Source organism: Hyperolius riggenbachi, chromosome 1, assembly GCF_040937935.1.
Source record: "Hyperolius riggenbachi isolate aHypRig1 chromosome 1, aHypRig1.pri, whole genome shotgun sequence".
NCBI lineage: Eukaryota > Metazoa > Chordata > Amphibia > Anura > Hyperoliidae > Hyperolius > Hyperolius riggenbachi.
The window spans coordinates 191,471,207-191,490,525 of record NC_090646.1 but is presented as its reverse complement, the minus strand read 5'-3'; the positions used below and the strand labels follow the sequence as shown (position 1 = coordinate 191,490,525).

The 19,319-nt window shown below is 45.3% G+C and overlaps 1 protein-coding gene across 1 annotated transcript in view; it reads right to left on the bottom strand.

The window, feature by feature from the left end:
* The window catches only part of OTUD4 (OTU deubiquitinase 4), a 67,908-nt gene that overhangs the window by 27,523 nt on the left and 21,066 nt on the right, over window positions 1–19,319 (bottom strand). Inside the window, exons 3-6 of the mRNA XM_068279342.1 lie at window positions 17,992–18,042; window positions 16,530–16,576; window positions 14,967–15,039; window positions 4,951–5,032 (exon numbers count right to left, since the gene is read on the bottom strand). Coding sequence (XP_068135443.1) covers window positions 4,951–5,032; window positions 14,967–15,039; window positions 16,530–16,576; window positions 17,992–18,042 — 253 coding nt within the window. The remainder of the gene's footprint in view (window positions 1–4,950; window positions 5,033–14,966; window positions 15,040–16,529; window positions 16,577–17,991; window positions 18,043–19,319) is intronic.

Sequence of the window (19,319 nt, the reverse complement as noted above, 5' to 3'; positions counted from 1 at the left end):
TTCCTTTAAGCCAGGGGTCTCAAACTCGCGGCCCGCGGGCCATTTGCGGCCCTCGATACAATATTTTGTGGCCCCCGCCGGCAAAAGCAAAAGAGACACGGAAGCAAACTATTTTTGCCTATTTCACCTTATAGTTCGCTTCAATGCTCCCAAGTGATCCGCAGCATCCCCGCCGCTAAACGAGGGCTACACAGCCCCCAAATCCCCCAGGCAAACATCCACGACTGCGCTGAGGGGCAGAGCTTCCAGCTATAGCTCTGCCCCTCTTGACGTCAATCGCCGCACGAATCGTCACCTCTCCCCGCCCCTCTCTGTGAAGGAAGAGTGAAAGGGGTGGGCAAAGGCGGCGATCCGCTGCGATTGACGTCAGGAGGGGCAGAGCTGAAGCTAAAAGCTCTGCCCCTTCCAGGAAATGCCGGTGGATTGCCCCCCGGGCGATTTGGGGGCTCTGCAGCCCTCGTTTTGCGGCGGGGACACATGAAATCCCTTATGCGGCCCAGCCTCATCCTGACTTTGCCTCCTGCGGCCCCCAGGAAAATTGAGTTTGAGACCCCTGCTTTAAGCTCATCCAGAGTGTTGGGTCTTGTGTCTCAACTTTCTCTTCACAATATCCCACAGATTCTCTATGGGGTTCAGGTCAGGAGAGTTGGCAGGCCAATTGAGCACAGTAATACCATGGTCAGTAAACCATTTACCAGTGGTTTTGGCACTATGAGCAGGTGCCAGGTCGTGCTGAAAAATGAAATCTTCATCTCCATAAAGCTTTTCAGCAGATGGAAGCATGAAGTGCTCCAAAATCTCCTGATAGCTAGCTGCATTGCCTGTGCCCTTGATAAAACACAGTGGACCAACACCAGCAGCTGACATGGCACCCCAGACCATCACTGACTGTGGGTACTTGACACCGGACTTCAGGCATTTTGGCATTTCCCTCTCCCCAGTCTTCCTCCAGACTCTGGCACCTTGATTTCCGAATGACATGCAAAAGTTGCATTCATCCGAAAAAAGTACTTTGGACCACTGAGCAACAGACCAGTGCTGCTTCTCTGTAGCCCAGATCAGGCGCTTCTGCTGCTGTTTCTGGTTCAAAAGTGGCTTGACCTGGGGAATGCGGCACCTGTAGCCCATTTCCTGCACACGCCTGTACACGGTGGCTCTGGATATTTCTACTCCAGACTCAGTCCACTGCTTCCGCAGGTCCCCCAAGGTCTGGAATCTGTCCTTCTCCACAATCTTCCTCAGGGTCCGGTCACCTCTTCTCGTTGTGCAGCGTTTTCTGCCACACTTTTTCCTTCCCACTGAGGTGTCTTGATACAGCACTCTGGGAACAGCCTATTCGTTCAGAAATTTCTTTCTGTGTCTTACCCTCTTGCATGAGGGTGTCAATGATGGCCTTCTGGACAGCAGTCAGGTCAGCAGTCTTACCCATGATTGCGGTTTTGAGTAATGAACCAGGCTGGGAGTTTTTAAAAGCCTCAGGAAGCTTTTGCAGGTGTTTAGAGTTAATTAGTTGATTCAGATGATTAGGTTAATAGCTCGTTTAGAGAACCTTTTCATGATATGCTAATTTTTTGAGATAGGAATTTTGGGTTTTCATGAGCTCTATGCCAAAATCATCAATATTAAAACAATAAAAGGCTTCAACTACTTCAGTTGTGTGTAATGAATCTTAAAATATATGAAAGTCTAATGTTTATCAGTACAATACAGAGAATAATGAACTTTATTACAATATGCTAATTTTTTGAGAAGGACCTGTATTTAAAATATCATGAAGGTATATTCCTGTTTTGCAGAAAAGGGCTTGTAATTAGTGACGGACGCAAAACTGAAAAAAATAGATCTTTATTTCCAAATAAAATATTGTCTCCATACATTCTACTAGGGACTTACTTTAAATGTTGTAAACGTAGTAATCAGGACAAATCAGTAAAATAAAATGTGTGGATTTTATCCACAGTAGCACAATTTTGTTTTATAACTATAATGGCTAAAAACTGAGAATTTTTTTCATATTTTTCTTAGTATTCCTGTTAAAATGCATATAGGATAAAATTAGCAGAACGTACCACCCAAACAAAGCCTAATTGGTGGTGGAAAAAAACAGATATCACAACAAAATGTATAAATAGTGATAAAGTTATTGGTGAATGAAGGAGCGCCGAAATGTGAAAATTGCTCTTGTTCATAAGGGGAAAAACCCTCAGTGGTGAACTGGTTAAAGGACCACTATCGAGAAGAATTTTAAGAAATCCACCAGAATTCCCAAGAAAACCTTGTTCTGGGCAGGATCAAAATCAGGATTTAAGGTCATTTAAAATCCACCCTAATTTTTTTTAGCTTTTGTAGAACAAGGTATTGGACAACAGTTTCTCCCTGGTCTTCACTACCAAGAGTATATCATCTAGGTAAGGGATATTAATTTTCAAGCCTTTACGTATTGTAAAAGCCTTTATGTACTGTAACAGCCTTTAAAGAGGAACTCCAGTGAAAATAATGTAATAAAAAAAGGCTTCATTTTTACAATTATGTATAAATAATTTAGTCAGTGTTTGCCCATTGTAAAAATCTTTTAAATCCCTGATTTACATTCTGACATTACATGGTGACATTTTTACTGTTGGCAGGTGATGTAGCTGCTGCATGCTTTTTTTGGCAGTTGGAAACAGCTGTAAACAGCCATTTCCCACAATGCAGCAAGGTTCACAGACAGGAAACTGCCAGGATTAAGTACTCAGAGTTTCTTGTGGGAGGGGTTTCACCACAATATCAGTCATACAGCGCCCCCTGATAGTCTGTGAAAAGGAATGGATTTCTCATGTAAAAGGGGGTATCAGCTACTGATTGGGATAAAGTTCAATTCTTAGTCGGAGTTTCTCTTTAAGTATCAGCAAAAATGTACTGCTCTCAACAAGTACCAAGATGAATTGGCCACCTTATTCTGTGCAGCTAACCGATGCCTTATTGCAAAATTTGGGAAAGGTCCCTTACCCCCTCCCTCGGCCCATGTTACAGTGCCTCCACTATAACAGAGAGCATCTATGCACTGCAATCTAGAATCCATGTATTTTACCATATTTAGGCTCCTTGGACTAGGAGATACCCCCTTGGGCCAACCAATCCGCTCATGATACACTATGCTGCTGGGACTTTAACAAAAGCATTGCATTTTTACCCCCCTCAAGCTGCTATGCTGTGCATGGGAATCAGGGGAGAGGTGACAGCTGGGCCAGCCAGCACACTTGCGGATCGGTTTAGTTAGCATTCCGTAGGAATTTGTGAGCAGAGCCTAGGGCGCCAAGACTTCTGTGCCTATAGCACGTGTCAAACTCTGGCCCTCAGGCCAAATTTGTCCCGCCGCCAGAAAAATTGGACCGCCAGTGCTTTTTAAATTTACATTGATTGTGGCCCGCTGCGCTTTGAAACTTGGCCCGCCAGCAGGATCACAATTAACACGCTGGCGATTCCGCCCCCTCCCGCCCATTATCCTTCAACTTACTGGTGGCCAGCCCGTCCTAGATTCACCCTTCCTTCACCCCCCTTCTCGTATGAGTGATAGAGCATGGCTAAGCTCCATCACTCCTTTGCTCCGCCTCCCGATGTCTGGGGTCACTTCCTCCACATTGCGCGCTGTGTACTTATACCTTTCATTAGGTAAGAGAGGGTATGTTGAACGGTTCTGGGCACCTGTAGTGGCAATGTTTAGAGTTGCTGGGCACCTGCACAGGCGTGAGCGGGGGGGACAGAATCCCCCCCCAGCAGTGGCGTACTAGGGATCCACTTGTGTGGCACAGTGCGTGACCGGCAGCAGCCAGCTGAAGTGCACATCAAAAGCAGCTTTCTAGCGTGCATGCAGGCTGCCCTACCCCCTTCCTTCACTCACTCACCCAGTGTGCAGGCAAGTCCTAGGCTCCATGTGTTTGGCAGCCAGCTTGATTTATTGCCTCCCTTGCCAGGTCAGAGAGCGTCTGAGCAGCCGCAGAGATAGGGAAGCAGCAGCCAGGTTATGACAGCACATGAGCTCATCAGTGAGTCTGACTCGCTGTGCATGTAGCTGGCCAGCCAGATGCAACCTATCCTGCAGATATTTCCTTGCCTCCCTTGGGGTCATCTGGGGAAGAGAGGTAGTTTGGAGGGTGGAGTGTGAAGTGCAGGAGAGAGACTTGTTGCAGGCTTGTGTGTGTGTCTGAGGATGGAGGCGTGCGTGGGTGCGTGCATGCGTGTGCCTGAGGAGGGAGACTTGTTGCAGGCTTGTGTGTACATCATGTGTTTTTTGTGGGCACTGGGGCCGCATTTGGAGATGTGCTGGGTACCTTGGGTGGCATGCTAAGAAGTTCCATGTGCTCGGATGCTATTTTGAGGGTGGGTGAGAGAGAGCTGGGGCAGAAGGGCGGGTGAGAGAGCTGGGGCAGAAGGGTGGGTGAGAGAGAGCTGGGGCAGAAGGGTGGGTGAGAGAGAGCTGGGGCAGAAGGGTGGGTGAGAGAGAGCTGGGGCAACATGAGTGAGAGACCAGTGTCCATCAGGCTGAAACATAATATTGTTAGAAAAAGTTGAATGTTAATTTATTTTTCAATTTAAGAACTTTATTGCTGTTAGTTGTAATATGAAAGAAAAGGTTTACATTGCATTATAACGTAGAAAAAGATCGCCATTTGGACCATTTCATCAATAATTATGACTCGGCCCTCGACTTAGTCTAAATTTTTAATTTCTGCCCTCCGTCCATTTGAGTTTGACACCCCTGGCCTATAGGCTCGTGATGTAAATCCTGGTCTGGCATTAACTGTAGCGGCTGAGAGTTTAGGCAGTTAGTAGGCAAAAAATTCTAACATTTTTTGAGGGAAAACTACACTCATTAGCTATCCAAACCACAACTGTGTGAATACATGTGCTCTTACAAATTGCAGAAACTAATTTCAAAGCAAGGGTCTTTGATTATCATGTACTTACATTGGCACAATGCGGCATCCTTAGAAAAACGAGCAGGGTAAATTAGGTCATAATGATTTCCATTAGAAAAACACAGCATGATCTTTAAGAAAAAATATGGATATGTAATTAATAACAGGAAATATATTCCAACATGACACTTGCAATTCTAATTAATTTTAAGCTATAAGGCTTTTTCCAACATTTAGATTTATATGAGTCTGACACGCGCTAATCCAATTAATGAACTTTATTCCTGTAAAATTGGTTACAAATACTGCAGTAATCTGAGTACCCCACTCCACTCATGCACTCCACACCACCTCTACATACATACCAATGAAGGGCCCTTCTAAAAAAATAAAAAAATAAAAATGTAAAAAATTAAAAATGTAAAAAATTGGGGGTATAATACCTCCCTACATATGCAGTTTCCGACCCAGCAGTTTCCTGTATGGATCAAAGCAAGTTTTTAAACTGGTTTGCGGTCCGTCCTCTTAGACCTCCCCCAGCACGTCCCACATTCCAAATACAGGTATGGATCAGTCTGGTTATGTAACAAGAGCTTATTTCTACAGGATTCGCTAAATAGATCCTTGCATAATCCACATACCGCTCCTGGACCTTCTAGACCTTCTGCTGTCATACAGCTCTCTCGATGCACTCCACGCTAGCCTCCTAGTGCAGCCTGCGTCACTTCCGCTCCGAAGATACAGATCCCCGCTTGCTGCACTTCCGCTTAGCGTAACTTAGAGTATGTTGGCTCTACTTTTTCCGGGTGACGTCACCACTTACACGAAGACCTCTGGGCCTTGATACAAGGGTTACCGCTGCGCGCTTCCGCGGTATAGCACTTCGCCCTTGGTCTCCGTCACCAACTTAGTTTACAAGGATAGAAAAAACCTCGACGCGTTTCTGCCAATATCCGTTGGCCTTCTTCAGGAGGAGTTTAGTTTAGTTTTTCCAACATTTCTCTGCAAAGTTGATTGAAGTATGTTCTAATCTAACCCATACATGCCAAACTCTGGCCCGGCTGCGTACATCCTACATCGCTTGCCCACGGTCGGGGGTGCTGCACATGTGCACGACGTAGTCGTGATGTCATGCACAGAGCATGCAGGCGCGCAATGTAGGGTGTGTGCAGTCGGGCCTGCGCACTACTACCCGACCCGGAAGAGGTCTGCTGGGGGGGTGGCTGTTGCATTTAGGCAGCAAAGGATGGGGACAGAGCAGAATGGTGGGGGGGGGGGGCATGAAGACCGCATCCCCACATTTTTTCTACTCGCTTCAGCTCTAATTATTCGTCTTGTTAGACGAATATTGTGCTGCAGGAAGAGGCAGACTAACAGCAGCTGTTCCTCCCTTGCCTTTCCCTCCCCCCCCTGCTGTTGTGTCATCATTGACCTTTGTGCATGCTCCAGAAAGTAGGGGGAGGGACAGATGAGGAACAGCTGCTGTTAGTCTGCCTCTTCCTGCAGCACAATATTCATCTAACAAGAATAATTAGAAAGGAGCTGGAGAGAGACAGCACAGCTTTTTCAACAAAAAGGGGGGGGGGGGGGGGGGATTTGGACTTATTAAAGGAACATATCAATTAATTTAAATTGCAATCAGAAAAAGGGCCACAGAACCCCTTTAAAGGATACCCGAAGTGACATGTGACAAGATGAGATAGACTGCCTAGCACACAAATAAGTATGCTGTGTTCCTTTTTTTTTTTTTCTTTCTCTGCCTGAAAGAGTTAAATATCAGTTATGTAAGTGGCTGACTCAATCCTGACTCAGACAGGAAGTGACCCTCACTGATAAGAAATTCCAACTATAAAACACTTTCCTAGCAGAAAATGGCTTCTGAGAGCAGGAAAGAGATACAAAAAAAAAAAAAAAAAAAAAAAAGGTCAATAGTTCATAGATTTTAGCTCTGGCATACTTCAATGAATGTGTCATTGAGAAAAAACAATAAAACAGTTAAAACTTAAAAAGTAGATTTAAACATAAGATAAAACTGTGGAGTATCTTAAAAAGTCTTTTTTTAGGAGAAGGAAGATAGATACAATCGTTTATTTCCGCTTCAGGTGTCCTTTAAAAGTGGAACAATATTTAAAAAGTTCTCTCTGCTCTGAGTAGTCACACTATGACAATCTTTAGACACAAACAATTTCTTCATGAAAAATTACAGAGAGGGTAAACAAGTTTTTCTTCAGTTTCACTTTGCAGGGTGCGCTGTAAAGTTAATTTTTTCCATCAAAATCTGGCAGTGGATTACTTTGCTAGAAACTCCATGACACAGACACGACAGAACATTTATAGCACATTTTTTTTCCCGACGGACTCAAAGCGCCAGAGTTGCAGCAACTAGGGAGCGCTCTACAGGCAGTAGTGGTGTTACATGGTCTTGCCTAAGGTCCCCTCACTGAATAGGTGCTGGCTTACTGAACAGGAAGGGCAGAGATTCGAACACTGGTCTTCTGTGTCAGAGGCAGAGCCTTTAACTAGTACACTATCCAGCCACTGCAATGCCTGATCAATCTTTGATAACACCGAACAGGAAATAACGCTTGATTGTCTCGGGGAGGGAAGGAATCGGGGCATAATTTCATTTTAGGGTGACCGACATGCAAAGTGTTTGCAATGGAGCTTACACGAACCTGTATGCTGGCACCTCTGCGCTCCATCACTGCCTGGGCGCAGCTCCTCCCTGCCTCTCCATCGCCTGCGTCCCATGATATAAATCCTAGTGGAGGAACCCTTGAGGCCCAGAGGCATGAACCTTACCTGATCACGTACACACTGGGCCTCTAATGGTTGTCATGGGACACAGGCGAATGAAGTGGACAGGTGAGTGTAAGCTTCACTGCAAACAGATTTTCAATAGATTTCATGTGGAAATGTATTGAAAATCTGTGTACAGTGTGAGGAAGGATTCAATCCCTCTCAGATCAGATCTGAGAGGGATCAATCTGATGGCCATTCATATATGGCCACCTTTAAGGTAGCCATACACTGGTCGATTTGCCATCAAATTCGACCAACAGATAGATCCCTCTCTGATCGAACCTGATCAGAGAGGGATCGTATGGCTACCTTTACTGCAAAAAGATTGTGAACCGATTTCAGCCCGAAACCGTTCACAATCTGTTGTGGTGGTGCTGCTGCTGCCGCCGCTCCTCCCGCCCGCATACATTACCTGCTCCGCCGGCGCGACTGCCCCCGGTCACCGCTGCTCCATCTCCAGGTCCGGCATGCTTTGCTTTTTCCTGCCCGGCAGGAAGATTAAACAGTAGAGCGCCCTCTACTGTTTAAACTTCCTGCCGGGCTAGAAGAAGTGAAGCATGCCGGACCCAGAGACCAGACCAGAGCGGAGACGGAGCAGCGGTGACCGGGGGCAGTCGTGCCGGCGGAGCAGGTAATGTATGCGGGCTCTATTGCGTCGGTCGTCGGGTACTCGAACGCCGCTAGCGACGCGCTCCCTACCCGCGGGCGATCGACGGTAATTTTCCGCACGGAGCGATCGACGGGATCGGACGAAATGGATCGAAATTCGGCGTGTTGCGGGAACGATGTGACAGCAGATTCGATCCCAGTGATCGAATCTGCTGTTGATCTGCCGGGAATCGGCTATAGTGTATGGCCAGCTTTAGGCTTAACACACTGCTTTACAATGGAAAAGCTTATCATATTGCTGCTGTAGCCTGCAAAACTAAACAGTTTTTAATCTCATGGACAGCTCTGCATACCACAGAAGAGCCTAGTTTTCCCACCAAATACAATTACAAGTGATTTTAATTATGTACCATTTCCATACGTAGACAATTCCAGACAATGTTGTTCGGAGTCGGATGATTTTTGTACAAAATCCACAGCCCTGTTAGTATTAGACTAAGGAGTCTGAGTTGGACGCCATTTTGGGTACCCGGAGTCGGAGTTTCATAAACTGAGGAGCCGGAGTTGGAAGATTTTTGTACCGACTCCACAGCCCTGGTTCTAGGAGCTGGGATGAAATGCTTGTGTCCATAAATAATGGCATCTGTGTAAAAATCTTAACTGTATGGGCAATAAAGAGTATGGAAACCACTTTATGTTACGACACTGCAATTTCCCTGGTAACAGTAAGCCCCCAAACAGACTGCCTAGTAGAAGCCCAGCCTGCGCAAGTGTGGACGCATCTGGCTGCCGCAGCAGCACTGGGGTATAATGTACTTGGTGACAGACCCCACTTTATATGCAGCACATTGGTGTCTTAGGTGGTGGTTTCTGGAGCTATTCAGTGTAAAGCTATAAATATTTTAGAACATACTGTTCTGCTGATACAAGCATTAAAATGGACTGAGCAATAGTGCAAGTAATAAAGCAATTGGACTACATTAAAAGCGTTTTCTGACCATCCTATAATTTGGTGCTTGAAATCACTGGTGAATGTGTATGCTGAAAGGTAGCTGGGGACCAAATCAGAGAGTCGATGACCGTGTCTTGCTAAATGCATGCTTAGTGAAAGGGATTTTATTTCCTTCCCGTTTTTGATTTTGTACTATAGTCATGTGTGACCAAAAATAACCATCTATTCTACTCTAGTCCTCTCAGCAGAGCACCTCTCGCTTTTACTTCCTCCTTCAGTCTCCGCAGAATAGAGTAGACTATTGAGCAGTTTGTATGTACAACAATTGATTTCTAGAATGCTTTCAGAAATTATCACTAAAAAAAAATAAAAAAAAAAAAAAAAAATCTTTATTTTTAGCAATTATTAAAAGCCCCAACAGGCCTGATTTGTTACTAAAGTATACCAGAGCCGAAAGGAGGAGGAGAAATGGGAGGCACACACATGTAAGGGGAGTTGTCCTGATGCCCACTGCTCCCCGTTCTCCTTTGCCCCCCTCCTTTCTTACCTAAAGACCCCCGGCAGCCACTTGCAGGTTGCCGGGAATCAATGCACCTGCGCTGGCCCGGAGCACTCTGCGCATGACATAAATTGCGACGGCATGCGCAGAGGGATCCCGGTCGCACACTACAAGACACGCATGGCCGGGCCAGCACAGTGATCCAGACTCCTGGCGACCTGGAAGAGGCTGCTACCATAACAAGAACAGAGTTATTCTATTCTTTATTCAGCTCTTAAAACTTCACTAAGGAAAGGGCTACAAGGATGGCACCAACCAATTTAAAATTTCAAAAGTGAAATGAGGTTAAGGAGAGTCAGATCTTGATGACTGAAAACATCTCAATGCGACAATTTAATAGACATGATTATATTGGCTAAATAGGCCAAAGCTACCCAAAACCACAGCTGAAATTTTTCACAAGAGATGTCTAAAAAAGAAACAGGTTCTTGGAAAGTCCCCACAATAACGCTATAAACTTTATTTAAAAAGGACAGAACCAGAGAAGATTCTCCAATCTGTTCAGTCGATAAACAGCCTTAGAAATTTACGTTACTCTTCAGACATAAAAGGGTATTTCAGGGAGCCAGTGGTGCTCAAGTCTGTTTGCAATGGAATTGCAAAGTGCAGCCAAATATCCATTTCCAAAAACAAGCAGTAAGCTCAAACTTTTTCTTTGCAGCATAATACTATCTGAGCTGTAGCTCTATTAAGTATTAGGGCCTACACACACTACTGTGCTTGCGCTGCACTTTTAAAATCGCATGCGATTTTTGAACCGTAAAGCATTCATGAAAATAGAAAAAAAAATATTGTATTGCACCAGTGTGTACAGGTCTTTGCGATTTTCATGATTTTTCAAAAGACCTTGCACAATAAAAATAAAAACAAAAAAACACGCATGCGATTTTAAAAGTGCAGCAGTGTGTACAGGCACTATTAAGGCTGTAAAGAAATCCCCACATTACTGCAGAGATGACAAGCTGCCCAGAGCAAGAGGCTTTGACACATGTACATACACATCCAATTTTGATTGCCGGTGCTACAGTTGGGTCCAAGAGCTCAGAGAAACTCTTTAGGATAAATAACAAGTGAAGTTTAAGTGTACCTGAGACGAAGGAAAAGTTTTACACTTATCTGGGGCTTCCTCCAGCCCCCTCAGGCCTGATTGCTCCCTCGTCACATTCCTCCGCAGCCTGTGCAATCCGGCCCAGAGAATCAGCAAATCGGGGCCAGTCAGCGCAGGCACAGTGCGGCCAAGCACGCTCCTCTGTCTTGCTCCCATGGCTGGGAGCATTATGCGCCTGCGCAGTAGTACTGAGAAGGCGCAAAACTCTACTGGTGACAGGTGTGTGATGGGGGAGCGTGCAGCCGGGCTGCGCATGCGCAGTAAGCCCCTGACTCCCATAGTTACCAGGCCGGTTTACAGAGGCTGCAGGCAGTGGAGGAAGACGGCGAGGGACTAAGCGCGAAGGGGGCAGGAGAAAGCCCTAGGTATGTATAAAAAAAATTTATTTGATCACCTCAGGTTTCCTTTAACTCTTCCTGTACTGGAAACAATATGAGACTGTTTGCTACTAATGTTCTATTTCTTAGCTGTACTACACATTAGAGGCCTGTGCGGGTCCACTTTTTCATACCCGCACCCGACCCGCTACCCGCACCCGACCCGCTTTCTGGTGAATTTGATACCCGCAACCCATACCCGCAGAACCGCACCCGACTTTTTTTACATTTTCTTCTTAAAGAGAGTCTGAAGCGAGAATAGATCTCGCTTCAGACCTCATAGCTAGCAGGGGCATGTGTGCCCCTGCTAAAACGCCGCTATCCCGCGGCTTAACGGGGGTTCCTGTCCCCCCAAATCCCCTCCGTAATGCGGGGGAGCGCTTCCTGGTTGGGGCAGGGCTAACCGCCGCAGCCCTGCCCCACGCGCGTCTGTCAGACGCATATCTCCGCCTCTCCCCCGCCCCTCTCAGTCTTCCTTCACTGAGAGGGGCGGGGGAGAGGCGGCAATGCGCGTCTGATAGACGCGCTGGGAGGCAGGGCTGCAGCCGTTAGCCCTGCCTCCAGGAAGGAAAATTCTACGACCAAAATGACGACCAAGGTTTGCGGGGGGTGGGTTGGGGGGTCAGGGACCCTCGTGCAGCCGCGGGATAGCGGCGTTTTAGCAGGGGCACACGTGCCCCTGCTATATATGAGAGCTGAAGCGAGATTTAGTCTCGCTTCAGTGTCTCTTTAAGTGCACATTTAAAGTAACATTGAGCTGTAAAACAGATTTTTATATACAAACCAAAGCTAAAGAAGGTTTTTAGCTTGCTTTCACTACCCGCAACCCGCACCCGCAGACCGCTACCCGCAGCTTAAATCAATTCGGGTACCCGAACCCGACCCGCATTTCGGGTTACCCGCGGGTACCCGACCCGCTGCAGGCCTCTACTACACATACAGTTCATTATCTCATAAGTTTATTTTCACTTCAGATTCCCTTTAAAGTGGACCTAAACTTTTGCACTAGACAAGTAAAATACAGAGAAATACACCCTGTGTGTTTTTAGAGAAAACAGCCTGTCTAATTCTCCCTTATCTGCAAGTAATGAGCCTTTGTATCTTCATTCAAAATGCTGCGCTCACATGTATATCCAATCTTCTTATAATGTATCACTCAGAGAGAGAAAAAAAGAAAAAAAACAGTGTGATAGTGCTTCAATCGGTTGCCTTTTCCACAACACCCAGTGCTGCAACCTATATCCTATGTGTATTCACCACGACTCATAAGGTTATGCAGGTCCTCACCATGTGAAATGGCTGCCAAGCCACAGACAGCAAACCAGCACCATATGCACTCTCCCAAAAGCATGCAGATATCCACCAGATCATACGCAGCCTCTCACCTTACTCTCTGCCGTCCAAATTATAAGACAGCAGCAGCGCTTAGTGTACTCAGATGGGACGCTCCCAGCCGTATCCTCAAACGATGACACACCACAAGAGCAGATCCCTCATGTCAGCCTATCAACTGAAGGACTCAACATAGCGTAAAACCATCCACATTTATTTAACCATTTACTGACAAAGTAACGTATTAAAACGTCATGCTTTAGCCTATTAACGGCAACATGACGTTTTAATACGTCGCACATTCCCGCCGACGCTCCGCACGTGTCCGCGCCGCTACCGCCGCCGTTTTGGTCGGGATCCCTTGTTAAGTGATTGGGGAAGAGGACCGAGCGGTCCTCTACCCAATCGCAATGCCTGAAGTGAATGGACGTGACCGCGAACAGCGGCCACCTCCATTCATAAAACAGGAAACTGTTTCAGTTTAATAAAGTGTACAAAAAACAAAAACAAAAAAGTGATCACTTCCTTAACGGGAAAGTGTTCACTAGCGCCATCTTGTGGCCAAAAAGTATATTACACACAAGCACAAACATACTATGTAAAATATACAATATTAATAAAAAAAAAAAAATTACACTTCCACCCCCCCCCCCCAAAAAAAAAAAAACACTTGTAAAAAAAAAAATCAGCTTAAAAATCAATAAATAAATAGTTGACTAAGGGAAAATTAATTTTATTATATAAGAGTTTAATTATGGCTAAAACAAAAAAAAAAACAAAAACAGAAAAATAACACCTATATTTTAAAATAATATATTGTCGTCATACATTGTGATAGGGACATCATTTAAACGGTTTAATAATCGGGACAACTGGGCAAATAAAAAGTGTTGGTTTTATCCACAGGAGAATGTTTAATTTTAAAACTATAATGGGTAAACTCAGAAATAATGATGATTTTTTTCCCATTATTTCTGTATTTTTCCCATAAAATGCATTTAGAATAAAAAAAATTCTTAGCAAAATGTACTACCCACAGAAAGCCTAATTGGTGGCGAAAAAAAACGAGGTATAGATCATTTTCTTGTGATAAGTAGTAATAAAGTTATTAGGGAATAAAAAGGAGGAGCACTGACAGGTGAAAATTGCTCTGGTCCGTTAGGGTAAAAACCCTTGGGGTGAACTGGTTAAGAGTATAAAAAAAATAGTGCACTCACATATTCAAAGTAAAATCAAGCATGTATCAAACAGAGCTCCTCCACGCCAGCCTCGTTTGCCTGTAGCTCCTTATGATCTGGTGGATATCTGCATGCTTTTGGGAGAGTGCATATGGTGCTGGTTTGCTGTCTGTGGCTTGGCAGCCATTTCACATGGTGAGGACCTGCATAACCTTATGAGTCGTGGTGAATACACATAGGATATAGGTTGCAGCACTGGGTGTTGTGGAAAAGGCAACCGATTGAAGCAGTATCACACTATGTTTTTTTTTTTCTCTCTGAGTGATACATTATAAGAAGATTGGATATACATGTGAGCGCAGCATTTTGAATGAAGATCTAATGACATCATATGCTTGGTGACTGATGCAGCGATCCATGGACAAATAAGTAGTCACTGGACTGTGGTTTGAGGACTTTATTACATTAATTTACTTTTATTTTTTATATTAGATTGTATGTACAACAGTGAGCGCACATTACAAGGTTTTTTTCAATAAGCCTTTGTAATTTGAGCTGCCAGCTCTGTCTGATCTGTGCTAAGGCGTGCCGATTTGTGTGCTAATATGTAAACACAGGAGATGAACTTTCTGTGCCTTCATGAAACCATACACACTGGGTTCTGGGCAGAGGCCTCGGCCGAACGTCATCTAGCGTGTGTACGGGAGAGCTGCACAATAATAAAAACACACAAATCTCACCCAAAAAGACCACCACCAATTGTTTCAGGCAGCAGCTATAGAGTGTGCACATAGCTGTAGGCACAGGGTAGAGTGCAAGATTGGCTGAGATGGAGGAAACTCAAGGAAAGCAGCAGTCAAGGTGCTTTTCTTAAAGTAGGAGGCTGTTAATCTTAATATTCTGAGCGCAGTTAAAACATGCGGAGAGGCCATGATGGAAAATACATACAGTATATGTTTCTCAGAAGTCTACAGGAGCCATTTGCATTGTGTGCAGTGAAGAAACTAGTCTAAACCTAGTTCTCATCTGCTTGCATTTAGCCGGTGCTCATAAGTTTGCCCAGCTTGGCATAAGAGAATATATCATTCAAAATGTTATGCATGCTGCTCACTATTAGTTGCATACAAAAGACAGAAAATGAAACATACCTCTTCAGGGAATCCATTATTAGTGACACGAGCAGGAGCAACATCAGGCTCTTGATAAATTACAAATTCTTTTCTTAAAAAAAAGAAATATTAAAAAAAATCAAATCAACTGAAACTTGGTGAATAACAAAATTAAAACAAAACCCCAAAAAGGAAGATGAGCAGGCAGGGTCCTGAAGAACCTCAAAAAGAGAAGTAACACCAGAAATCACTGTACTAATTAGTAAAAATGAAAGAATAGTAATTTGTGTTTGTCACAAGGCTAAGTCACAACAAAGGCGACCATAGTAAGGCTGGGATCCCACTAGAGCTGGACCTTTAAAGGGAGCCAGAGACGCCGGATTTGTAAAAAGATTTTATACATACCTGGGGCTTCTTCCAGCCCCATGAGCCTGCATCGCTCCCACGCCGCCATCCTCCGCCGATACCGGGTCCCGTCACTTCCGGCGGACGCGGCCCATTGTCCACATGAGCAGGGGCTCCCTCCATACCCTTACGCGTGCGGCTGCGCAGTATGCAGCCGCACGTGTAAGGGTATGCCGGGAGCCCCTGTGATGCGGACAATTTGCCGCATGCTGCCGCCGACTGCCCGAAACTACGGGACCAGGTACCGCCGGATACAGGAAGCGGAGGACAGCGGCGTGGGAGCGATCCGAGCGTATGGGGCTGGAGGAAGCCCCAGGTATGTATAAAATCTTTTTTCTGGGGCCTCTGGTTCCCTTTAACAGCCAGCAAGAGTTAAAGAAAAATCGAGAGCCCAATATGGTGTGGTATGTCAAAATTGATTGGATAAATGAAACAGTGAGATGGTAATACTCACAAACACGGGTTACCACCTAGGTAACCACTCATTAGGCAGGTGAGGAGATTAGACCTGTCCTCACTCAGGATTAAGAAGTCGCTCTCTGTAGATAGGAAGAAAGGGGGTAGATCACCCCTCCACCTGGGGTGGACTTAAATATATTGGTAGGTGAACAGAGGCGCCAGAAGGATAAAAGTACATAACATTTTTAAAAAATTGCTGGGAGGAAGTGGTGGACTTGCCTCCGTTAAAGCAGACACCAAGGACTGTAAATATATAGATATACACATTTATTGAAAATACCCCAAAGATGCAACACGTTTCGCAGGCACAGCCCACTTCTTCAGGCAATAAGCAGGGGATAAACAACAGCAATTCAGTTATAGCAAGCACATACCTAATAGGGCTGGCGAAAGTCCCAGGCAAGTATAAATATCCCCATACCATCCGTCTGATACACTTTAAGGCAGTGTTCCCCAACCCTGTCCTCAAGGCCCACCAACAGTGCATGTTTCGCGTGTAGTGACAGAGGTAGATAATCAGCTCTGCTGAGACACTAATTACCTCACCTGTGCATCTTTGTGGTTTTCTGCAAAACATGTACTGTTGGTGGGCCTTGAGGACAGGGTTGGGGAACTCTGCTTTAAGGCACTATACAATGTATTTTTTGGTTCACGCCATTTTATTAAGTTAAAACTGCTGCAAAATCAGGTGGGCCATGCTCCCAGCAGAAGCGCGAGCGCATCACAAGAATCACTTACTTGAACATTAGTGAAAGGGCACTTATTTCCACTTGACCGACCCATTCCTTGAAGACAAAAAAAAAAAAATAATTTAAACTTATGATACAAGTTAAAGAGTGCCTGAAGCAAGTTAAGAGGGTAAGATAACACATACTTATGAAAGAAGAGGAAGCCTCTGAATGCTCTAGGGGCTTCCTGTGTCCTCCTGCTGTTCACTGGGACCCTCCGGAACATCGGGACCATGCTCTTCTGGCACAAGCACGGCAGTATGGCACACTCATGCCTGATGAGGGGTGTGGGCCCAATCTACATTCAGACAAGCTCGTCAGAATTGTTCAGGGGCTCCGCACTCAGCAACGGGGGACAGGAGGACAGTGTGGGGAGCCTCTACAGGATCCAGAGGCTTCCGTCTTAGGTCAGTATGTGCTTTCATACCCAAGGTTTACCTCAGGTATACAGAGCATTGCAAAATACCAAAAGGTACAAGAGTGAGAGTGAGTGAGAGTGAGTGAGAGAGAGAGAGAGAGAGAGAGACCACCTAAGGCTGGAGACACAAAATACTACCATTGACTTGCATTAAAAACTACAGGGAAAAAAAAAAAAAGCAGCAAAAAATTGCAGCGATCGAGATTTGTTAAAAAAACAACAATCATGGCTATTTTGTTGCAATTTTACCACAACGTAAGCATTTTTTTAAACATGAAAACGGCCCGAAAAAAGCTCTCCAGTGACAGGACCCTTAATCACCAGAATTATCTCCCTGGGCATACTTATGTTGGTAAACTGACTGCAGTAACACCCCTCTGTGTACAATATGCAAGGGACATCAGACAGTGTATAGACAGCACTGTTTGATGGGCACACCTGCACATTGTGCAACAGCATGGCAACATGCTGCTACATGCATTTCTTAGTGCATCGCTATATGCATTTTTCTGCATAACCCATTGCTGTTTTGAATGTAAATGAATGGGCAAGTGCGTTTCTGTAAAATGCGTCTGATGAGAATCCAGCATGTGTACAGTAGCCCTTGACCCCTCTCGACCAGCGATCAGTCCTTGCATTGGAGCATTGCTATCCGGCAGGCTAGTCACATCTGTCGGCCTCAATGTCTCTCCGCGTGAAATTGATCTTGTGTGTGTACGTGTCTGACAGTGGGCCCAACCAGGGTGATCATAGGTATGATTCCAGCAACTACATCATTCAGATTCTTAACTTCTTTTTACAGAACACATACCTGTCAAACAAATCCAGGTACATCATCAGTCTCCCACACATACCCCACCTTCCAAGGCCCATAAATGGCAATAAAAGGTATGGAGAGGACAGAAATGTCAGGCTGACTTTTGTTTTAATCTGAATGAAATCTCCTGCTTGTCTATGAATATCAATTGATAACTAACAATGAAGTCAAAGAACAAGATCAACAAAAAACAGCTTGCATAGCATCAAGTAGTGGAAAATTTATAATGAATCTTACCTGTGGATTCTCCAAGCGCTTCAAATACTCATCAAAAGGACCTTCAATAAACTGCAGTAACAATATAGAGCAGACAAATGAAAATGTGTTTTGCTTTTAAAACAGCAGTCTCTGTCAAGGATTACTTTGGAACAAATCATTCACATTCCAATTATTAAAAAAAGCAAACAAAACAAAACAAGCAAACTAGATTTCGCTCACAATTTAGGAATCTCAGCTGCTACGGTTCATATTCTAGGGCAAATCACGCATCCTTTGTAGTTCCAAACATACTGGGGAACGGGAAAGGGGGCTCCAAACAAAATCTATATTTGGAAAATAAAATCTTGTACACATACTAGATGAAACTCCAAAAGCGGATGATAATCACCTCGCCTGGATGTGTACAGCGGCCCCCGATGCCCCTCCAATCCCGGCACCTTGGCCAGCAATCAGCCTGGCAGATCAATTTGATCAAGCACCGGCCGAGAGCACTGTCCTCCCCTCCTCACCCAAGTCCCGCGTGATGTCACACCTGCGCCACTCCTCCTCCCCCCCCCCCCCCTCCCGCATAGCAAAAAAAACATGTCACTAGCCTGCAGGCAAGAGAGGGGTCTGTACAGTGGTCGGCCCTGCAATGTTGCCCATGAGATAGAGTCCCAATCCCTGCTGGGCAACATGCCTAATACATTAATATAAATGCAGAGTATTTTACTGAATGGCGTGCAGACATCTTCACCTTTTGGAAACAGCCTTCAATCTAAGGCCAGTACACACACTAGATTAAAATCAGCTGAGGCGGCCAGTTACAGCCGCCTCTGCCACTGGGCGCCTCTGCCAATAATGTTGCGTGTGTACAGAAGCCTCTAGGTGTCGCATGGTGGTTTGGGGGCCCCAGTGAGTGAGAGAGACCTGGGGCCCCTGGGCTGTCATGTGGACCAGTGTTTGTGATTTTAAATTTTATTTTTTGCAGCTTCTACGATGCGGTTGACAGGTGAGTGGTTAGGGAGGGGACCGTGTGGGAGATGTGCCTACACGGGGCGTCCCTGTTAAACGACGCAATTCACGATTGCGTCCAACCGAAGCCTCCCACCTGAATGCTAATCTATGTAATTCCTGCTAGGTATGGTACAGCAGGCAAAGGGTGTATGACAGTGCACCTGATTGGCTGACAAGCGTCTGCTGGCCAGATAGAGGCAGGATATTGCTCTGACTGGAAGTTAGCAATTGTGTTTGTTGCAGTGTGTACAGAAGCCCCTGACGCCTGATGGCCCCCCGGATCAATTCGGTCAAGCAACAGATATATCTGTTCTAACCACTCACCCCGCCCGCCGCTTGACGTCACCTGT